The 25,132-nt window shown below is 40.8% G+C and overlaps 1 protein-coding gene across 2 annotated transcripts in view; it reads right to left on the reverse strand.

Annotated features, from left to right (window-relative positions):
- Positions 1–1,222: 1,222 nt before the first annotated feature.
- Positions 1,223–25,132, reverse strand: part of LOC123762988 (UPAR/Ly6 domain-containing protein bou) — a 29,704-nt gene continuing 5,794 nt past the window's right edge. Inside the window, exons 2-3 of one of the 2 annotated variants that reach the window (XM_045749878.2) lie at positions 12,302–12,463; positions 1,223–6,791 (exon numbers count right to left, since the gene is read on the reverse strand). In XM_045749878.2, coding sequence (XP_045605834.1) covers positions 6,568–6,791; positions 12,302–12,463 — 386 coding nt within the window. In that variant the 3' untranslated portion in view covers positions 1,223–6,567. Of the gene's footprint in view, positions 6,792–12,301; positions 12,464–12,881; positions 13,032–25,132 lie in introns of both variants that reach the window. The other variant, XM_045749879.2, reaches the window with a different exon arrangement.

Here is a 25,132-nt window from a genome sequence, read left to right on the forward strand (position 1 = left end):
CAGTTCAGCGTTTTATATATGTATAATACACATGAGAGAATGTGCAGTGACTTAATATCTAACATATTCAGAGATTTGAGTAGGGGTACCGAGTGATGTCTGGGGCCAGAGTTGGATATTGTCCTAATAGCAGCTTTGTGTTGAGTAATTACGTACTCTAATTACTCAACACTCCATACCAGCAGTCAGAGGATACACCTCCAACAGCTGAGCCAAAACAGCTCGGGTTTGGCATTCCCCAAGGATGTGAGGCAGCGGCTCGTGTAGCTAGAGCCTACATTGCCAACATTACAGCAGAAAAAGCCCTGATCAAATTGGATTTAAAAAAAAAATACTTTCAATCTGGTTAGAAGGGATGCAGTACTCTGTGCGGGTCATCGCTATTTTCCTTCCCTCTTCCCTCAACTCTTGTTACACCAAGGACATAACTGTTATTCTGGGAACATGAACTAGAATCACGAGGTGTCCAACAGGGTGACCCCCTTGCTCCTTTTCTTTTCTGCCTACTCACCAAAGAAGTCACTGATAACCAGTGAACTCAACATTTGGTTTTTGGACGATGGTAATCCCAATGCAGTTGCATTTGTTTAAGGTGAGGTGTCCATGCTTTCAAATAATAATCTGGATTCAGGTTCATAAGGAATTTGTAAAGCTGAATGGTCTACCTTTTCCTGTTAGGATCAATATGCAGTATGAAAGGCACTACTGGTAGTACCCCTTTGTGGCACAACCAGTAAAGTTTACCTCACCATTCAAAATAGGACTAGATCAGTGATGTTCCCTCAGCTCATGAATCATACCTCAGTTGTAGAGAGAGTGCATCCAGTGATGAATAATAGCATATATGGACTCGACTAAACAATTGGGAAGCTGATGAGTCAATGTCAATGTTTTATTCACACATTTGACATTCTCAAATTTTATTCACTTCAAATTTATATGGCTATTATACCCCTTAAACAAGATACAGTGTGTTCTGTCTAGGGGCATTGATGGTTATACCCTCATGAGCTTGTTTGTAATTTGCAACTCATCAGGGAGCTCCATTTGAAATTGTGATGCAATGGGAGGAGTTTTTATTGGTTTAAATGATGCCATAAGTAAGTATTGAAAGAAGGTGCCAAGCCTGGAAGAAGGCATGCCATATCTAGAGGGGCTTTCCATTGTTACTTCCTATTCCAACAATTTCTGATAAATGAAAACTGGAAAATAAAACATACAATTACATTATCTTAAAAGATTTATTTGCTCATTTATCAATTAAAAGGTAATATGACAATGTTTTTACAAACATAAGTAAAGTGGTGTAAAGAGAATAATGTTATGTATAAAAATTTATATTTATTTTTATTTATTTATTTATGTATATTTACAGTATACAAGGTACAATGAGTTGTGAAAGTACATACAGTATACAGTATTGGTGATTAACTGATGCATTCTTACAGTAAATTTAAAATTAAAAGGTGAAAGGTAATCTTGAACAAAAAATTAATGTAATGAGATATATAATGAAAGAATTTTAATTCACATAGTTACTATAATAATATAAAGTGGTGATAGAAATTAAATTTTTTTGTGTTGTATTTCTAAATTAGAAATAAATTAGATAAATTAGTAGCACAAGGTGGGCCTCTCATATCCATATCCCCCCACCCCTGCGGGGAGCTGGCGGAGGTGGGTTTTAAGGTGATGACTTAGTTCTACTGTTGAATAAAGTATAGGTTGAACAATTTCTTAATTCACTGGGAAGGGAGTTCCATAAATTGGGTCCTATTATTTGCATGACGTGTTTGCATAGATTTAGCCTGACTGGGAATATCAGCGATATTTACTGTATTTCTCGTGTGATGTTCATGGTTCTTTTACATTTATCTTGGAAGAGTTTCAGAACAGCATTAGAATTTAGGAATAAGGTTTTGTAAGTGTAAATAGCACAAGAGTATGTATGGAGTGAGTGTATGCTTAACATGTTAAAGGATTTAAACAAAGTGGTTGTGTTGTCTGAAGATAGAATTTGTTAAGAGTTCTGATAGCTGATTTTTGCTGGGTGATGATGGGCTTGAGGTAGTTGCAGTGGCTGAACTCAATGCACCTACTGTATACCATTAAACAGGGATTATACTATACTATTATCGAATAGTATAGTTTGAGAAGAGCAGAGTAAGGGTATAGTATCTGATTTTTGAGAGTACAGTGTACCAACAGTTTTTACTTTTTTGGCAAGTCTTATGTATAAGCCAAGGAACTTTCCCTCACATTTACTATAAATGTTTACACTGTCTATCTAAAAGTGTATTTGGTTTGATTATTCGTTTCAAAATAAAACAAAGTTTAAGGTTACAAACCCATGGAACTGCCTACCTGTTGAAGCAATAAATGCCAAAGAAAAATTCCTCGGAAACAATTGGGGGAGCTTTGACAAGCTGCCAGCTTCCTATTCCCTGTCGAGGCCACTAGAGAGATGGTGGCCCTCAGGTTAATTCAGGTAAAGAAATAGGAGAGATCCTAAAATGCTGCCTTGTGGAACTCTTTGGTTGATAGAAGAGTGGGAGAGGTTATGTCATTGATGACTACATATTGGTGTCTGTTGTTGAGATCTGATTGAATGTAGAATGTAATTAAAAGCGAGGTCTCAAATTTCATAGTGACGTAGTTTAAGTAGATGGTTATTGTGATTTACTGTATCAAAAGCCTTTCTCATGTCAGTGAAGAGGCCAATTGTAAACTCATTTTTGTCAAGGTCTGTGTAGATTAAGCAAACTAATAATGGCATCACTGGTATTCTTTTGGAATCTGAAGCTGAACTGGCTGTAATAATTTATAAAACATTAATGCTTAACATTAAATCCATAACTAAATAAAAGCTACTGTATATACGACATACAGTAGAGATTTCTTGTTTGATTTGAAACATGTTAATCTCAAAATACTATACTGTATATAACTACTGATTTGAAAATACAAAATACAGCACAGTACAAAGATTTCAATTTACTGAATGAATATATATTTATAACAAAATTCTATGTATCTTCTCCAAACAGTTTAATCCCCATCATAGTTTAATACCATGTTACCATTCATAAGGTAGCCTGGATGGTCTTGCCACCTGTAAGGTATGGTGTTAGGTCAATCTTGCGTAACTCTCACTCAAGTCTCAAACATCCACACTCAAAATTACATGATGCATGTACAGTACTGCTTTTTACCTATATTATATACAATCCCTATCCAAACAAATTATGACATTTCAAATTCAGGTTGGGATAGACATATACAGCTTTTGGAATATGATAGGCAGGTGTGTGTTGAATGAAGTCTATCTCCATAAGTACACTCCATCCACTTACACACCTAAATGCAGTACACACACACACACACTGCCCATTTATAAACATACATTTATCACAAACACAATGAAATACAGTAGAAGATAAAATAAGTTTGGAATTGCCTTATATAACATGTCCTCTTGGGTAATGATACAGCCTAAAAAATATCAGTGCCTGAATTTATACCATAATTTCTAACATGAACACTTTTACAAAATTTTCAAAGCCACTCAAAACACGTGTATGTTTTTGCTCAGCATGACACAACACCCAGAAGTGTGGGGACACTAATTGTTTGACACATACATGTTAGGAGAGGTCCATGTCTGGAATGAAACCCCCTGACAACAGTATAGGAAATTGTTCCTCTCTGCAGATTTTATACTCGCTTTCTAAGAATAAAAAGAAACAAAACATAATTTGTTACAAAATGCCTATAATTAAACAACATTCAAGAATGTTGACTGGTCATCAGGAGCATGACATTTTGATTACAAGTTATGTTGACACCACATTATCTGTAAGTTTCATCACATAAAATACCAAAAACTATATTGAAGATCCTTCTTGCTGATATATGGGCTGAACTGGCAATTTTTTGTCTCATAAAAACTATGTAACTAAACAGAGCCTAGCCATTTCCTAATTAGCTTTAATTTGTTTACAAAATTCAGTTGTGTGCAATTACTACCTAAGTGTAGTTACAGGATGAAAGCTATGTTCATGGTGTACCGTCTTCCCAATACGCTTTGTCATATAACGCTTTGAAACTACTGACCGTTTTAGCCTCCACAAATTTCTCACTTAATTTGTTCCAACCATCAACCACTCTGATTGCAAAAGGAAACTTTCTAATATTTGTTAGGCACTTTTGTTTCTCTGAGCTTGAATCAATGACCTCTTTACCTGAATCTTGTTCATGAGGTTGCCAGTTTCAGGAATTCCTCTTTGTCAGTTTGGTCAATTCCCATTATTATTTTGTAGGTGGTTATCATATCACCTCTCTTTCTTCTATCTTCTAGCTTTGGCATATTTAACGCCTCTCCTTGTACCTCTTGTTTTTCAGTTCTGGAAGCCATTTTGTAGCATGCCATTGCACCTTTTCCAGTTTATTTATGTGTTTCTTGAGATTTGGGCACCATACAACTGCTGCATATACAGTATGTGTGTGTGTACTTGCCTAGTTGTGCTTGCAGGGGATGAGCTCTGGCTCTTTGGTCCCGTCTCTCAACTGTCAATCAACTGGTGTAAAGATTCCTGAGTCTACTGGGTTCTGTCATATCTACATTTGAAACTGTGTATGGTGTCTGCCTCCACCACATCACTGCCTAATGCATTCCATCTGTTAACTACTCTGACACTGAAAAAGTTTTTTCTAAATTCCAAGTGGCTCATTTGGCTACACAGTTCCACCTGTCTCTCCTTGTGAGCGTGCCACCCGTGTTAAACAGAATCTTTATCATGTGTGTGCTAAGTTTCCACTTGTGTCCCTTTGTTCGTGTTCCACCCGTGCTAAAGAGTTTGTCTACCATGTCAATTCCCCTACATGTAATGTATGTATGTTTTGTTGAATATGACTGCATATTCTGTGTTTATTATTTCCTTGTTTATTTATCTCTTATTTCCTTCTATCCCTCCAACTTCTGTCCCCTCTATTCTATCCTTCCTTCCCTCTAACATCTTGGTTTAATTGGATGAGGATTTCTTCAAATGTCATATTTGTTTAAGTTTTGACTAAAAGAAGACTAACTGTATGATGTATTATACTTATTGAAATTTACATAATATTTTGAACCTTCATGGTTCATTCTCAAGTGAGGAATGGCAGGACATGAGGAAACATCTGATTTATAACCCTGGAAAGTCAGGTGCATACAAAATTACGTCAGGTGACAGGCAAAAGAAAATGCGTAGAGGGAATGTGATGTGATGGGCCAATAAACTAAGCATATAAGAACTCAGGTGACCATAGTTTTGATTATGGCATTTTGGGCATCTTTGGCATCTTTGAGTTTCAGTCTTGCTCTCACTCTTATAGTGGGGAGAATGAATAATTTATTCTTTTAAGTGTTTATGGTGCATTCTATTTTTATGTGTAGGACTTCAAGAACTTTTAATCTCCTTACATCTTGGGCTTTATTATACAAGTGGTTATTATTCAGCATTCCTTTTATTAAGGTGATATCATAGCCTTCTCCTATGTGATGTTTAGGAACACCTGATTGAAGATGACAGGATAAACATCTTGTGAGCTTGTTTGACCTATGTATAGTACTTAAATTGAAGGTTACATCCTTCATGGGGCAGGTGTACAAATAACCACGTTTGACGGCTGCACAGGGTTCTTGGTTGGCTTCAGGCTTCAATATATGTCCTGAATAACTGGACTTGTGAATGCAACACATTAAGGAAATTACAGTTTGTTTACTTTTGTTTAATAACAGCTTTCTGAGGAAAATTAAATGGGTAGATTATCACTTATTTTTTTGTGCTTAAGTGCAAGACAGTTGTCCTTATAATAAAACAAACATACACAAAGATTCATTGTACTCACATTATTTAATGAATTTCTCTATCACATGATGGTAACTTTATTTTGGTATTAAACAACAATGCATTTCCTGTACTCTATTGTAAACAGGAATAACAAGTATGTTATAACATTACAAACATGTAAACAATATTGAGGCCACAACTACACTCTAGTATTGCCAGGAAGAATCATATATGTTACTATATTTAAGATTCTTTGCCTGAGGTTCTCAGTATTTTCTGAATTTTGTTTTAAAATCTGACTAACATCATGAACTATTGAAAAAAATAATTATAAAATAGGTCAATTCAAGATATGTGACCCAATTCCTGAGGCTACAAGTGGTCCTCGGTAAACTTAAACTTATCAGAAATTTATTCTATGATAATACTAGAAGAAGAAGTGTTGAAATGCCATACAGAGGTGTAAAGGTTGCTCTTGGAAGTCCAGAGTATTGGCTGTAACAGTTGATGCTAGTGTACTTTCTGCTAACTCCACTCATGTATCCCCATCTATTACACTAATTCATCACCAGTTACTGTTTAATGGGACAGCCAGCAAAAATTAATCATCTCACAGCCATTTATATTTTCACGATGTACAGTACTGTACTTGTAGGCTTGGAAGCTCGAACAATGTATGTTTTTCAATCAACAGAAAGTAATGTAAGGGTCCTGACCCCCACTGCCAGCCAAGCATCTACAAAGCAGTGAGCCAGGCTGTGAAAAACAGGAAAATCAGCGCAGGCAGCAGGAGGAGAGAGAGGGGTGTTGGCGTGAGTGTGCTTGGGGCAGCATTGCAAGAGTTACCCGAACAGGTGAAGACGCAGGCCCGGTATTCTCTCTCGTCACCAGGCCGCCTCACCCACTCACAGTAATTACCCCAGTCCCGAGCTGAGCAGAACCTCTTGGTGCCAAGCTCTCCTGTAATGACACACAACACTCAGTCCTGTACATATAGGTTCTACAAGTTCAGTAACTGTACTTATAGGTTCTACAAGTTCAGTAACTGTACTTATAGGTTCTACAAGCTCAGTAAACATTAAACATTTTTCATTTATATTCAAAATAAAGCACATTTGATTTATATTCCTAATGTCATAATTAATAATTATTAAATTACTATTAGATTTGTGGAAGGGTGAGGATACATACAATTAAAAATATATAGATTTCATTTTAATTGCAAATCTAAGCTGGATTAAGCTCATAGTATGACATCAAAAGTAATTAAAATATTAATAAATTATCTAAGCAGAGATATGTGCATTAAAGTTAAAAAAAATCCATATCATTATTATTATTACCCTGTTTACCAATTTCACAATATGATAAGGCTTCAGTCTGAAAGAAATGGGAGAATAATACAGGAAAATAATGTTAGAAATATACTAAAAAATTCTCACACTACATACTACAGCATCACACTCCAGTAGTACACCCACAGCAGCACCCAACCGCTTCACACAGCTAGGGAAAGGGGCTTCCTATGAGTTGTCGATAATATCAAACATTCACTCCCTTTTATCATACAATTCTATATACAGTACAAGTATCCTTATTCCTTAACACATCTTGGATGCTGTTCACACACCCTAATTCCCACTTCCTCACACAATATATTGTTTGTATACCTTAGTGTTCATACATTTACAATAAAATTCACTAGAATATACTCGCATATTAATACCATGGCTTGGTAAATACTCCCTATCAATAAGATAGTATGGTCATATTGACCATCTGAATACACACTTCTCATTTTAATTTGTTTTCTATGTTTTTCCCATTAAGGAAATGACGGTAGTGATTCAATTGTACAAATCTCTGATGCGGCCTCATTTTGATTACTGTATCCACGCTTGATTTTAGTAGGGAGTGTGGGGGTGGTGTAGTGTGGGGGGTGGTGTAGTGTGGGGGGTGGTGTAGTGTGGGGGGTGGTGTAGTGTGGGGGTGGTGTAGTGTGGGGGGTGGTGTAGTGTGGGGGGTGGTGCAGTGTGGGGGTGGTGCAGTGTGGGGGTGGTGCCGAGTGGGGGTGGTGCAGTGTGGGGGTGGTGCAGTGTGGGGGTGGTGCCATGTGGGGGTGGTGGAGTGTGGGGATGGTGTAGTGTGGGGGTGGTGTAGTGTGGGGGTGGTGCAGTGTGGGGGGTGGTGTAGTGTGGGGGGTGGTGCAGTGTGGGGGTGGTGCCGAGTGGGGGTGGTGGAGTGTGGGGGTGGTGGAGTGTGGGGGTGGTGCAGTGTGGGGGTGGTGCAGTGTGGGGGTGGTACAGTGTGGGGGTGGTGGAGTGTGGGGGTGGTGGAGTGTGGGGGTGGTGCAGTGTGGGGATGGTGTAGTGTGGGGGTGGAGCAGTGTGGGGGTGGAGCAGTGTGGGGGTGGTACAGTGTGGGGGTGGTGGAGTGTGGGGGTGGTGCAGTGTGGGGATGGTGCAGTGTGGGGATGGTGTAGTGTGGGGATGGTGTAGTGTGGGGATGGTGTAGTGGGGATGGTGTAGTGTGGGGGTGATGTAGTGTGGGGGTGGTGCAGTGTGGGGGGGGGTAGGATGGCGCTACTTTACTGTGGAGGGGCAGTGTATGTATTCACTTAGTTGTGCTTACGGGGGTTGAACTCTGCTCTTTCGGCCCGCCTCTCTGTCAATCAACTGTTATAATCCCCCCCCCCACCCCTTCCCCAGGAAGCAGCCCATAACAGCTGTCTAACTCCCAGGTACCTATTTACTGCTAGGTAACAGGGGCATCAGGCTGAAAGAACTCTGCCCATTTGTTTCCGCCTCCACTGGGGATCGAACCCGGACCTTAGTATTACGGTGTGTGGGGAAGAGAGCTACCGTGGTCATCCTTCACCTTTACCCTCTCTTCTTCAGACCTTCCCTCACGCTTATCCCCCCCTAATCCTCACTCTCATCCTTCCTACCCCCCCCCCTCCTCCCTCCCCTTATATCTGACCCTCATTCACCTGGCTCTCCCTCTCCCTGCCCCCTCACAGACAAGTATCGACACCTGTCTGGGCCCCAGCCAGGCCCCTCATACATGTGACACTCTATTATATATATATATATATATATATATATATATATATATATATATATATATATATATATATATATATATATATTATTTAAACTAGAAATAATATAAACTACAGATCCCGATGTAATTATTGCTTCACTGGACGTGGAGTCCCTATTGACCAAGGTCCCGGTCGACACCACCATAGAAATGCTACTGGAGAGAGTATACAGAGACGAGAGCACCCACAAGTTAGACATACCCGAGCCACACTTGAAGAGCCTTCTCGAGGCACGTACAAAGGAAGCCCCTTTCATCAGTCTCCAAAGTCATCAGTTTTGGTATTACATTAGTGACGATGACGACCAAAGTACATATACCGACCTTTAACGCATTGGACAAACGGGAAAAGATTTTCAACTTGTTGCAAAGACAAACTAACCTAACCTATTCACACACACAGGGAGCCGGTGATCACACACGCTGGATTTGTGATCCTGTGGTCCTGGGTTCGATCCCAGGCGCCGGCGAGACACAATGGGCAGAGTTTCTTTCACCATATGCCCCTGTTACCTAGCAGTAAAATAGGTACCTGGGTGTTAGTCAGCTGTCACGGGCTGCTTCCTGGGGGTGGAGACCTGATCAAAGACCGGGCTTGTGTGAGGCTCACGCCGGCAGTGTTGACATTACGCCAGCCAATACAACCCCACAAAACATAACTTCACACTTATACAGTATATATATACATATCCATGCAAACTCACAAAGGTACATACTTACACAGGTATATATTCAGGACATAGGAACATACACAGGTACTCACGCAAGTATATCCTCATATATATGTACAATTTGATAAAGGTAAATACTCACATGGGAACATACACTGGAATATACTTACACAGGTATATACTAAATCATTCTTACATTGGCACAAAGAGTATCTCACAATTTACTTAACAGAGGTGAAGTGATATGGTAATTATCAGGTGAAGATGGTAGAGGTGTCCAGGTGACTGTCGTAGCGTCTAGGGGTCAGATTCACGAAGCAGTTACGCGAGTACTTACGAACGTGTACATCTTTCCTTAATCTTTGATGGCTTTGGTTACATTTACTAAACAGTTTACAAGCATGAAAACTTGCCAATCAACTGCTGTTATTGTTATAAACAGCTTCCTGGTGCTTCGGAGCTCATTAACTGCTTAATAATTGTAAACAAAGCCGCCAAAGATTGATAAAACATGTGCAGGTTCGTAAGTGTTTGCGTAACTGCTTCGTGAATCTAGCCCTTGGTGACCACCGTGGGCCGGCCAGGCGTGTGAGCCACACAATAACATAATAACGCCAACAATCAATATTATGTTACGACGTGCAGTAGTGACCGTGCCATCACCAGCACACATTCACACCTCACTGTTGTCTTGTCCTCATCTTCACATTGCGCGCGCGCGCGCGCACGCACACACACACACACACACACACACACACACACACACACACACACACACACACACACACACACACACACACACACACACACACACACACAGGGAGGAAGTCAGGTAAGGAGAACAAGGCAGAGAGCCAAACTGAGCAATATAGGTATGCAGAGGCAGAGTCTACACAAGCACAGGCTTAATATTGAGCTATGCAGGAAGCCAGTATAAAAGTGTTTACATGTCACACAAAGCAAGGCTGGTGCAGGTCAGGCATGGGCCCCGTGTATGTGTGTGAGTACTCACCTAGATGTGCTTGCAGGATGGAGCGTTTGCAATAACATTTGAACTTACTTTTCCTATCATAGTTACTTTAAAGCTGTATATGAACTGCCTCGAAAACACCTAATCCGTTTCATTTATTTCCGACCCTAACACTGAAGAAGTTTCTGGTGACATCTCTCAGCGACCCGTCCTCTCCAACAGTGTGTCGTATTACACGTATAAAGCCCATAACACCAAAAACTGATGTACTAAACATCACAGCGGCTCGCAATATTGTCGTGATGGCCCGTTTTCTATTCGTTGGTCCACGGTTAGGTTAGGTTCGGGCAATTTAATACCTCAGTTTAGTGAGGTAGTAAACGGTCGAGAGGACGGGCTGCTCTTTGACTGGGTTTCCTCTCCAGTTTCCCTCTTTATCCTCTCGCTCTATTGTTCCTCGCTTTTAACATTGGTTCTCTTTTTACTTTATTATTTTCCATGGAATCTTGAATGCCGTTATCATGTCTGCCCTATTCCTTTTTTTCTCTAGTGGTGAGGTCCAGTTCTCAAAGTCTACCTTCATAGCAGGAACGAACCTTGTTGCATATGTTTTGACTTTTAGTCTTGTGTTGACTAAACAAAAGACTAACACCCGCCTAAAATGCAACACCTTGTAGTCGGGTGTTGCGTGGGGGTCACTCAACAGTGGGCTCCCACACCTCTGGTGTTGGGTTGACACTTACGTCTACTCCCTAGTCTTTATCTATTGTCTTAGTGGGAAGATGTCTCACCTTCATTCTCTACTGTTGTCTCACTCTTATTCCTATATTTATACATTTGTATTTGGGTTAAAATCCAATTGGCATTTCTCAGACCACCGTAGTGCACTCTAGTAGTGCAGCCTTTGAATCCACTGTAGTGCGGTCAGCAGCCTTTTAACACCAGCAAACATTGATATATAAAAAAACTATTTTTTTGCATGTCGTTGACGTACATCAGGAAAAGACTGGGCCTAGTACCGAGCCCTGTGGTACTCACATCTCCCGCCACCATCATACTGTGTGATATTCCCACGTCCAATATAGTACTCTTCCTTATACACCAGCTTGTTCTTGCTCGAGTCCGCACTCTTCTCTCTCTCACGTTTGATCGATTTTATCTTGCCTGAATCCCTGTTGATATTTGGAGACGAAATTAGCTGTCTACCTCACACACTTTGTTTGGTGTGACTTGTAGTGCTACTTCTCCTCTCTCTTATTTGTCTTCCTTCTTCCTCATATTCCCCAAGAATATTGCATTACTGATCATTAGTGTATATTTACTGGGTAATGATAATGGAAGTGAGATAATGATTAGTGGTCGTGGAGAGAGTACAGGGCTACCAAGTGGGGCCCCAACAAGTGGTGGTGGTGGTAGTGATGAAAGAGGCGGTGGTAACAGTGATTACTGCGGTACTGGTGGTGGGTGGGGGGGGGCGGGTGGTGGTGGGGGGTGGCGGGTGGTGATGGGGGGTGGCGGGTGGTGATGGGTGATGGGGGGTGGCTGGTGGCGGGTGGTGGAGAGAAGCGTGGAGTAGGGTAACGGTTGTGGTAACATCAACACATGGTGGCACTACAAGGGGCCTACGGGAGCTACCTCCAACACAGCAGTGTACTACGTGCTTCATACTCACTACTGACGCCACCTCTACACTCACACCATGGATGGAGCGAGGGAAGTGAGCCAACCTTCAAATAATCCGGTGGTCTTGATGCAGTAACGAGCCTCGAAGACCTGGTCGCAGGTGGTGGAGGTAAGGGCGGTGGGCGCCTGGTGGTACCCCGCCTGGAAGTACTCTGGGCAGTGAAGGTCTCTGGTGCTGTCACACTGGTAGCAGCTGATGCCTGACGCTGTAACATACACATGCCTGGTCACGCCTTGCCCTCCACGCTGCCCCTATACTGTGTGTCAGGGTGCCCACGACGCTCACCACCATCACTCCAGCAAGCCAAGTACCCTCAGCGCTGAGGCCTCTCTAACATACTACTGATACAACAGGGTTAGTAATACTGTAAATATTGTGAGTGTCAGCGTGGGTGTTAATAAAGGTCTCAGCAGCAGCAGCAGGATAGCTTAGGCCTCCATACACCTGGGCTACATAAGCAAGTAAGGAGATCTTAGAGGGCATAAGCTACCAGACAATCCAACACCCTCACATACACAAGCGGGCGTTGGAAACAAGAGCCCCTAGAGATAAAAAACAAATGTAATTAGACAGTAGAAAGGTATTGGTATAGGGTGTGAGGAAGGAAAGAGGCACCAACACACCACCTTCGAAGACGCCGGTCATCTTGACGCAGTAGGTGGCCTCCTGGATGTTGCCGCAAGAGTCAGCGTAGAGGACGTGGTGTTGCGGGAGCGTCTCTGCACACGTCCGCTCGCTGGTGGAGTCACACTGGAAGCACTCGATCCCTGCAACTGTGGGTGCGGGGAGGGGCAGGGGCGTAGGAACCCAACCATCGGTTATATCACCTCCTCTCAAAACACATGTGTACACATTTACTTAAAACATTACCAGACACCCTCACCTCTCGTGCATCGCAATGCAATGCACCTCAATACATGCATTGATATATATATATATATATATATATATATATATATATATATATATATATATATATATAATTATATATATATATATATATAATTATATAATTATATATATATATATATATATATATATATAATTATATATATATATATATATATATATATATATATATATATATATAATTATATATATATATATATATATATATATATATATATATATATATATATATATAATTATACAAAGATGACTTCAAAATACAAGATAAAAACCACAGTGAAACTGGAAATTAGTTTAAGTACTTTCGTCTGGCCTGAAGCATCATCAAGAGCCCCAGGCGGCCCAGACAGGAAGGAACCAGATAAGAATGGTGGTGTCATCTAGCCAATAATTTAAATAAGAATTATGCAACAATTAATGTTAAGGAAAGAGTTATAGAGTTGACGACACATTTCACCTATATTCCGCATCATGGAGTTAGGTTTTCCTCCTGTAGTTTCTTTTCATCCTGTGGCCTTAACTTCATTTATATAAAGACTTAAGTCTTTTCCCACAGCTCAAACTGTGTAAGACTTGTAAACTATGTAAGCAAGACTTAAAGTTTATACAAAAATATAAAATTAGCCATCAAGCCCGGGGATTATGCAAAAGTTTTGGATGAATATTTTAGTCTTAAAAAAAAACAGCGATAACTTATGGGCTATCTCCAGTTGCATTTTAATCTTGTTTAATATTTTAAATATAAGATTTCTGCCCCACTTCCCTTTCATGAATATATAAACAAAAAAAAATTGTAACTAAATCAATGATAATTGTACACCCATTTTTGACGTTTTTAAATGTAAATAGCCAAGCAGACACACTATATCTCCGGAAGAAATAGTACACCAGGAGCTCCCTTTCCCTGAACGGACGCACTGCCAAGCCTAGTAGCCACACCACTAAGCTAGCCGGGCAGCGCTCAACAACTACGGGCTCACCATAGCCTGTGCTACTTGGAATTTTTTGTTCCAGGGAGCGAATCTTAAACAACAACAGCGCTCAACACCTCCCCCACGGACACAAATAACAGGTATGAGGATAAGGCATGTTGTGAGCTGCAACTGCTATAATCGACAATGGACGTGAGAATGGTCCAGGACGGACCGAAACGTCGTCGTCTCTTCACTTCCTAGTGTGTGGTCTGGTCAACACCTATAATGTCCTCACCGCCGGACCCTTCCTGCTCAAGTAAATACGTCAACACATTTTTCTTGTACCAACGGAATGCCTGGTCGACGACCGGGCCGCGGGGACGCTAAGCCCCGGAAGCACCTCAAGGTATGCCGTTTTAGTCAAAATATTTAAACCAAATATTCGAACTTTTTTTATTGAACTACTTTTATTATAGAACTATTATTACTATTGTTATTCTTGCGAAAAAAAAGGAAGTCCCCGTTTATTTAAGATGATCTTAAGTCTTAAGGAAGAAGGGAGGAAAGTGAAGGCTTCTATTTTGTAACAATTTGTTTAGCAGTAAAATAATTGACGTGAGTTAAGTGTGTTTATCTGTGCACCTTATAATTCACGAGATCTATACTTCCATCCGCAAGCTGAACTTGTTGTTTAATTCCTAAGACACAAGTGAAGCTTGGTTATATGTCCAGCCACACACAGATATAACAAAAGTAGTAATGATAGCATTACAGTACGTCATGTGGTTATGATATCATGTTGGCCCTCCGAATACATATGAGCTGATGAGCAAGCCAGAGCATATACTATAAAGGAGGATTTATATATATATATATATATATATATATATATATATATATATATATATATATATATATATATATATATATATATATATATATATATATATATATATATAAAGAGTAGACTCCCCGGACAAAAGCGTTGTATAATCTGAACTTGACGAGACGACGTGAAAAGAATATCAAGGCTCAGGTGAAGGAGCGCAGGAAGTTGGTTGGTTTACAAAGTGTTGGCAACTCGTCAAGTTTAAGTAAAGGTTTATAAATATATTTCGCTCTATTACGGGGTATCAAGCAACAAATAAACTACTGGATCGAACCTTGACGATAGTGATAAGAGGCGCACTGTTGAATCACGTGACATGAATATCAAGAAGGTAATGAAGACTTAGAAGATAGAAAACACATAAGAATAGCTGGCAACTGGTAGATATGACGATATGGCGGCCACATCCAGTCACCAAACTCTCCGCTGCTTTACTTCCTATTAAACACTACCTACCCATACTATAACACACCATCAATATTATCATCACATCATTATACCAAGTAATTTTTAACGTTATATTTACTAAACTTGCAGTAGGGTACCGCTATGATAAATGTTAATAATTTATAGAAGTATTATCCACCGAATGGTTCTCTCAAGATAATTCCAGAATATATATAAGGAGCAGTTACGCCTCAAACCCCTCCCACCTCCTCGCGCACTGAGAAGCTTCTTGTGGCACTCGCAGAACTGATCTTACTAAAATACTGAAGTGATGTGTGATATATCGCCAGCAAAAAGATCATTTTCTAATACATGCATGAGGGTTGTAGGTGTGAGTGGGAGGGTAAGATGGTATGCGGAGTTCGTGGGAGGGTATATGCGATTGGTATGGTATAGACAAAGATTGTGGGGACAGGGTAGTAGACGACATTAGTGTGAGGGATGGAAGGGAATTGGAGAGTATTTTTCACTTTCCCAATCATTAAACACTTACAAAAACTAAAATATTAAAGGAAATATTGTTCAAGGTCAAATTTGCAAGGCTGGCAGAAAACGGGAAGTGTGTTGACCAGACCACACACTAGAAGGTGAAGGGACGACGACGTTTCGGTCCGTCCTGGACCATTCTCAAGTCCATTGTGACTTGAGAATCCATTCCTGGACCATTCTCACAATCGACTTGAGAATGGTCCAGGACGGACCGAAACGTCGTCGTCCCTTCACCTTCTAGTGTGTGGTCTGGTCAACACACTTCAGCCACGTTATTGTGACTCATACAAACTGGAAGTGTGTCTGCTGGAGTTACGTTTCCGGCCGAGACTCAATGGACAGTCCAGGCAGACGCGCCTCCTTTCATCACTGCTCTTCCTACCAACATGGTACACCAGCCACCCGCCCGGAGACATCCTGGGCTACAATAGGCTTTCTTTATTGTCTTACAGCTTTCTCCAAGAACTGTTCATAGCGTAGTGGAGAATGGAACAGTTTTTCAGTGCAGTGATCTCCCTAATAGCAGTAATATTTACAAAATCAGTTTTGCTTCTAAATGGAAGTTATAAGTGTTTTGTGTGAGTGTACTCCAGTTCACTGCAGCTACACATGTATACCTGTTCACTGCTGCCACACCTGTAATGACATCCCCGTGGGAATATCGGCAGCCGAGGATAGAGGTGACACGGTCAGGTCAAGAAGGATAGGGGGACTGGATCCTGGGTAGCAACCGAATTAGTCGTTGAGATGCAAGTCTCGTCCTAACCATGCACTCAGACCTTGATAAAGCACTCAGGATAGTGATCTCGGCCCGGTCTCTGTCCAGGCCTCCTGGTTGGTAGTCTGGTCAACCAGGCTGTTGGACGCGGCTGCTCGCAGCCTGACGTATGAATCAGAACCTAGCTGCTCAGGTATCTTTTGAAGATGTTCATCGACTTTTCTCTTGAGCACCGTGCGAGGCCAGCCAGTTATGACCCTTATGTGGAGCGGGAGTGTGTTGAAAACTCTTGAGCCTTTGATGTTGATAAAGTTCTCTTTCAGCGTACCTATTGCACCTCTGTATTTCAATGGGGCAATTTTGTACATCCTGCCATACCTACTGGCAGGATGTGCCTAAATCTTTACATAAAGCACACAAATATATTAGTGTGGCTTTTTATCTTACTGTAATAGTTTGTATAAATCACTTTACAAATAAAGCTGCTACATCTATATTGTAATCTTTATTACAATAGTATATACATATAATAATTACGTGTTATACTATCATTAAGACTTTATATTATGTCATACAGTAATACTGACTTTGTGTATTCTCCTGATAATTACCTTTCTCATATATATATATTAATAAACGTGTTTGTTTTGAATCACTCAAACTCATCGTGTCCCGTCCTGGACCATTCTCAAGTTGATTGTGAGAATGGTCCAGGAATGGATTCTCAAGTCACAATCGACTTGAGAATGGTCCAGGACCGACCGGAACGTCGTCGTCCCTTCACCTTCTAGTGTGTGGTGTCTTACCTTGTCTTACCCTCTCTCTTTACCCTCTCTTACCCTCTTTACCCTCTCTCTCTCTATTTCTCCTTGTTGTCTTCCCTCTGGCTCCCTCCCTCCCCCCCCCGGGTGTCCCCACACAACAATGCCCCAACAAACAGGCCAGCAGACGCTGAGCTCCGGTGACAATGGCTGCAGGTAAACTTCACCCATGTGTTCACTACCATCAATATATATATTGTGGTTAATTCAAATTTTGCTACAATATACATATTAATAATCTTACCTTTACCTGCCCGAGACCTGCCCGAGACGCTATGCCTATTAGTGACCTTGCAAGAGTGTAAGAACACACATATTGTTTACTCTCTCAACCCTATGTACCTTCCCGTATATAAATACAATAAAATAACTACTTCTTCCCTTCACCACTTTGTTCATTTAAATATTTCCCTCTTAAGGCCCCTTTTCCCTTACAGACCTTCACCCGCACGCGGAAGATATGTGAATCTAATAAACAAATCTCAAGCTATTCTCACCCCATTCAGTACAACATGTATTAACACGATGTACTGAATGGGGTGAGAATAGCTTGAGCTACCTCATCCCTTTGTGTGTATTTTACCTCAATAAACTTATTTCAATTTCAATTTCAATCCACAAGGGCCGTGATGAGGATTCGAACCTACGACCGAGAGGATTCCAGACGTACCTTAATCGACTGTACCACGACATGGTAAAAGAATTGCAACCGGGAGTGTAAAACCCTGGTTTGTGTCTCGGAGAGACTGATCTTCCAGCGAAGATTAGACATATGTATGTTAAGGCTGTAGTGGATATAACAAGTTTATGTCTCGCAGCGACCAATAGGCTCTTGGCACTTTGTGCTAAATTATTTCCTTGTCAAAGATGGAGGGTTGTAGAGGGCTGAGGGAGCAGGGGACGGAAGAGGGATAAGGGAGGGGGGGTTGCGGAGGCCAGAGGGAGGGAGGGAGTGTTGCATATACCGGCTGAAAGAGACGTATAGAGAGGGATGGAGAGAGACAGAACACCACTATAAGTGGTAGCCGGTGAATCAATGCCTGGAAGCGGGTCAAGTGCCTCCTACCTGAGGGTGATAGTGCCTCCATGGTTGGGGGAGAGTGGTGGTCGAGGGAGTGTTGGGTGTGGGGGAAGCTGTAAGTGGGGTAGACCTATTGCTTGTGTACTCGCTTAACTGTACTTGCGGGGGTTGAGCTTCGGCTCTTTGGTCCCGCCTCTCACCCGTCAATCAATTGGTGTTCAGATGCCTGAGCCTATTCGGCTCTATCATATACATTTTAAACTGTGTACGGAGTCTGCCTCCACCACATCACTTGCCTGGTTCGTTCCATTTGTTAAGTACTCTGACATTAACAAAGTTATTTCTAATTTGTCTGTGGCTCATTTGGGTATTCACTTTTCACCTGCGTCTCTTAGTGCATGTACCACGGTACCACCTGTGTTGAATAAACTGTATTTGTCAATTGTATCTTCCTTATCAATTCCTCCGATAATATTATGTGGTGATCATGTCTCCCCTAACTTTTTTTTTCTTCCAGCGACGTGAGGTTTAGTTCCCGTAGTTTCTCCTCATTTATATATATATATATATATATATATATATATATATATATATATATATATATATATATAAATTCTTACATTCTGTACAGCCTAGCGTTTCGGGCAAGTCCTTAATGCCATGTTCCCCGGAATACAATCCCGCCAAATGGTTTAATAACAAGGTACCCATTTTACTGTTGGGTAAACAGAGGCTACAGTTAAGGATTTACGCCTAGTAAATCCTCCCCGGGAGGATAAGAACCCAGGCCAAAGCGCTCGCGAAACGCCAGGCGAGCGTCTTACCAGTACACCACGGGGACTCTACCCCTCAGCCCCTCAGCCCGGGTACTAGTCTGGTGGCACAGCACTGAACCTTCACGGGAGACATCTTCCCCCTGGAAACACAAACCGAAACTTACTTTATTTTCAGCTTGTTACAACCTGTAATAAAGTTGTTACATCTTGGCTTAACGTGTTTATGGCGTATTATAACGTTGTTATAACTTGTTATATTGGTTGTTATAACTGGTTAGGTGTTAAAACTTGTTCGAACGTTGTACCAACGTCGTAGTTTCGGTGTGTGTTTGGCAGGCCGTCACGCAGGGTGCAGTCGCACCTCCACAGATCTCCAGTATCAGCTCTTGATACTGGTAATGGCTCAAAAGGGCCACCACTTACGGGCTATTCATGCCCGTGCCACCTTTTGGGTGGCTTAATCTTCATCAATCAATCTTTGAACCTTCACCAATTTAGTCTTGTGCTTGACTAGATACAGACTCCACACTGGAGCTGCATACTCCAGGACTAGTCTGACATATGTGGCATATAAGGTCATAAACGATTCCTTACACATGTTTCTAAAAGCCGTTCATACTAATGTTTAATGATAAGTATTTAACAGTAATTAATGAAACATTGTCACTATTATATATATTATTAATATTATAAGCTAAGAAGACGAGCCATGTTTTGAGGCACACACGTGTATGTACGAGCAAGGTGTGAACCACAGTGACCCAGGCGAATATTCTACACCAATATTAACGGCTGCACATACAAATGCATTATGCGGGCGCATGTGTGCCTTTTGGGTGGTGAGTGTGTGAGACTGTTTCTCTCTCCAGTGGTGGCCAGGAGAGTGGACCCTTGCCGAGCTGGGAATAACACAACCACAGAAACGTTCTGAACGGTTTGAGCAACACTTGGAGAAGCAGTTCTGACTTATGTAGTAACATTTCCAGCACAACAGCACTCCACGATGGATTAACATCACTAGCAGTACTCAGCAGGTGGCCGAGTGTCCGGAGATGAAAATACTCACTCACGAAAGGAAGGAACTATTAGGAGAAAGTGCCAAGCCATTACGAATATATAGCCCTTGGAAGGGGTCAGGATGAGGATCTGGGATGGGACGGTGGAAAGGAATGGTGCCGAACCACTTGGACAGTCGGGTATTGAACGCCGACCTGCATGAAGCGAGACCGTTACTCTACCGTCCAGCCTCATAAAGCCCAGCTACTTCATGCCCCGAGGATGACTGCATGACTGAAAAAGGTCGCCGAAAATGATCATTATGGCAGTCATCATTTTATTATTTCTGTTTCATTTGTGTTGTCACGTGACCCGGTGACACAAAAGGGACACACATATTACTCACGTATTTGTGCTTGTAAGATTATGCTTTAGCTCTTGGACTCAGCCTTTCTATCCACTGATTGCCTAATGCAATAACTTCTGATCTATTTCCTCATCATATCTACTTTTAAAATTATGAATGGAGATCGCTTACACAACCTGCTTCTTCAGTTCCTTTCGTGTTCTCACAGCTGTTAAGCTAAAATACAATTTTCTGCCATGTATATGACAGAAAATAAATACCTCATATGTTTCTCAAGCTTCCACCTATGCTCTCTTATTCTACAGGTATTATTGTAAATATTTCCTCTTTTTCCACTCGGTCAATCCCAGAAATATTGCATCATGTCTCTCCTCTCCTCTCTTTCTAGCGACGCCAGGTCTTATTCTTTCAGTCTTTCTTCATACCCCATCCCTCGTAATTCTGGGATAAGCCTTATTTTCATTACTTTAATCTTCATCAATCAATCTCGTCTCCTTTCTAGGTTGTACTTTTGGAGAGCTTTGAGACGATGCCAATAATTTAGGTGCTTTATCGTGTATAGGAATGCCGTATATGTTCTGTGTGTTCCGTCTATTTCAGCAACCTCTCCCGCTCTCGAGGGGAAAGTGAGTATAGAGTAATACTCACGCCGGAACAGCACAAGTGACTTGAATAAACAAGGAGACAAACGACCACGTAAAGACTAAACCAATATATTATCAAACAAGGTAAGCGTCACAGTTGAGGACGCTTGTCCGCTCTCAGAGACAGTTCCTGTGTGCAGGAGAACAGGAAGTGGAAGAGGCAGAGAACTGGTGGTGGGGGAAGTTGTAGGAGGCACGGCACGGACCGTCAATACCGGGGTAAGGTAGAGAATGGTGCAAGAAGACGTTTGGCGGAGGAAGGAGAAATGAAAGGGAGGGTGAAGATGAAGCAAAAAGGAAAGAAGGGGAAAAAGTAGGAAGAGGAGGGATGGAGGGCAAGTTCTCTAAGGTAGTGATGTCAGTGATGAGCAAAAACTGGCCGCAGCGTCAACTTTGTGACGGGTGAGTGGGGACGGGTATACCTTGGGGACGGGTATACCTTGGGGACGGGACCCAACAAATGTTCAAACTTTAGGTATAAAATTATCTCTTAGTCACTAGCAAATAAAACAATATATGTATAGTACGTATGTATACGGGCCAGACAGAAATGGTTGGGCACGTGTCACCTAATGCCTCTGTTCACCTAGTGGTAATAAAATAGGCACCCTGCCAGCTTGTTCTGTGGCGCCTGAATGACTAACCATCCTGCAAGATGGGGACTTATAGTATCACTGCTGCCTTATTCACTCTTGTGTTGATGATATCCTCATAATGCACCCAGAGTCTGCCAGTGCAGACTACTTATCACATGCCTCTGTATGACTAACCATCCTGTGTGACGGGGATTGTTTAGCATCACGGAGCCAGCTTTTTGACACTGTACTCCCCTTCATATGTCTAGGGCAGCTGCATAAATGCAGATGCATCTAATGTATCAATACAAATAAAATGCGTCTTGGAAAGGGATGCACCTCAATATAAGCCTAACATGTATATACACACAGACTTCCTGTCTCCGGAACAAATGACAAATGACTTATGAAGGTGTAAGTAGAGGCTAAGGAGTGTATAAGGCTTTGGTAGAGAAGATGTGACAATAACGTGGCTGATGATATGAAGATTTTGTCTCCTCTCTTTTATTACACCAATTAATATTCCAGCACGGACCGGAACGTCGTCGTTACTTCACTTTGTGAGGTGTGGTTTGGTCAGCATAAGGCTCAGGTGTGTATACAGGCTGAGGATAAGAGGTACAACCATACACACACTGCAAGCCAGTTTTGTATAACTAAATACAATAATAGTTAGAAATATGGGATTTAAATAGTAGGTTCTGTTCTACAAATACATGTATACGTAAATTACACACACAATATTATATATATATATATATGCGAACAAGCCTGAATGGTCCCCAGGATATATGCAACTGAAAACTCACACCCCAGAAGTGACTCGAACCCATACTCCCAGAAGCAACGCAACTGGTATGTACAAGACGCCTTAATCCACTTGACCATCACGACCGGACATAATGAGGTGATAGCCGAGGCTATATGAACCACCCCACCGCCGGCACTCGGATAGTTATCTTGGGCATAGCATTTTACCAAATCACCTCATTCTTTGGGGCACACGTGAGGAACACAAATGCGAACAAGCCTGAATGGTCCCCAGGACATATGCAACTGAAACGTCTTGTACATACCAGTTGCGTTGCTTCTGGGAGTATGGGTTCGAGTCACTTCTGGGGTGTGAGTTTTCAGTTGCATATGTCCTGGGGACCATTCAGGCTTGTTCGCATTTGTGTTCCTCACGTGTGCCCCAAAGAATGAGGTGATTTGGTAAAATGCTATGCCCAAGATAACTATCCGAGTGCCGGCGGTGGGGTGGTTCATATAGCCTCGGCTATCACCTCATTATGTCCGGTCGTGATGGTCAAGTGGATTAAGGCGTCTTGTACATACCAGTTGCGTTGCTTCTGGGAGTATGGGTTCGAGTCACTTCTGGGGTGTGAGTTTTCAGTTATATATATATATATATATATATATATATATATATATATATATATATATATATATATATATATATATATATATATATATATATGTCAGATGTGGTCTGACACTCACATTTTTAATCACGCGTTTATTTTCGTGATACACACACACACACACATATATATAAATAATATATATATATATATATATATATATATATATATATACATATATATATATATATATATATATATATATATATATACATATATATATATATATATATATATATATACATATATATATATATATATATATATATATATATATATATATATATATATATATATATATATATATATATATATATATATATATATATATATATAGTGCCTCGTTTGCGAGGCACTACACATCAAGAAGTCAACACCAGCAATCAACAGCCAATTATTGCACAACTATATTCTACCCACTTCAAGACTCTGCTCCAATATAGAAGCATCAAGAAATATGGACCAATAGGCTTTCTACAAACACTTCTATTCAATATCCATTGTTTCGTGTTCTGTCTTGTGTTGATGAAATTAATACCCTATTAATATCACCTCTTGTTCTGTCTTGTGTTGATGAAATTAATACCCTATTAATGCCACATCTTGTTCTGTCTTGTGTTAATGCCACATCACCCCTTCCACCTCACTCAAATGTAGATATAAAATCGGAGATGCGTAAGTTCTATTCAGTTGTGTATTTGTGAACTAAAGTCTTTGAAAATGTAATAAGTTTTACGAAACGCGCTCGTGTCGCGTCAGACTAGAAATAAAAATGAATTTTGGAGAATTGATTTTTGATTTACCTCCAACAGTGAAAAGAAATGTACGAAAGATTGAGAAAATTCGTGTTAGAATTATTAATCTTACTTTTTCGGTCATATTTAATAATATATGTCTACAGGAAAGACTGCTACCAAAATATACCAATATATATATATATATATATATATATATATATATATATATATATATATATATATATATATGCGAACAAGCCTGAATGGTCCCCAGGACAATATGCAACTGAAAACTCACACCCCAGAAGTGACTCGAACCCATACTCCCAGGAGCCACGCAACTGGTATGTACAAGACGCCTTAATACGCCTTGGTGTATTTAAATACTCCGAAATTACCATCTCTTTTAAGGGTCTGAGCAGGTGGTGGAGCGGGTTAAGGCGTACCTGTTATACCAGTTGCTGGAAGGCTTCTGTGCTGGCTAGGGTTCGAGTCTCCTGGTGGGAAAGTGTTCTAAAGTTGTATACTTCACTCTCGTGTTTAGGAGAGTTGTGCCTTAAGCATAGACACTGTGTCTTCCCATATTCAAGTTCAAGTTCAAGTTCAAGTATGTTTATTGAGACAAGAAAAAAATACATCTCAAAGGGATAGAGTAGCTTAGGCTATTTCTACCCCCCTCTACTTCAAGTCCCTCAAGGGGCGCACAAATTCAGTGAGTACAGATACACAAATCACAATACAACATTTAACATTGCATATTAATATAGTAAGTGTTACAATCATTGGGGCAAAATTCTTGTAGTTCCTAAGTATTCTGTCTATCATATCATTATCACACATCCAAACAATTTGAAGTGGTACACTACTTATTTCCTTATTTCTATGGTTCCATAATTTGACACTTTAATACATAATGGTCTTCCAAGTTCAAGTAGGTTTATTGAGACAAGTTAAAAAAAAAAAAAAAAAAACTCAAAGATTAGCTTAGGCTATTTCTACCCCTTCCCATACTTCAAGTCCCTCAAGGGGCGCACAAATTCAGTGAGTACAAATACAAGAATCCCATGTAACATATCAGGTTAATATAGTACTATCTAAGAGTATAATAGTGTACATCCACCGCACTAGATTTTAACCCATTAACGCTCCA

Source organism: Procambarus clarkii, chromosome 47 (assembly GCF_040958095.1).
Source record: "Procambarus clarkii isolate CNS0578487 chromosome 47, FALCON_Pclarkii_2.0, whole genome shotgun sequence".
Classification (NCBI taxonomy): domain Eukaryota; kingdom Metazoa; phylum Arthropoda; class Malacostraca; order Decapoda; family Cambaridae; genus Procambarus; species Procambarus clarkii.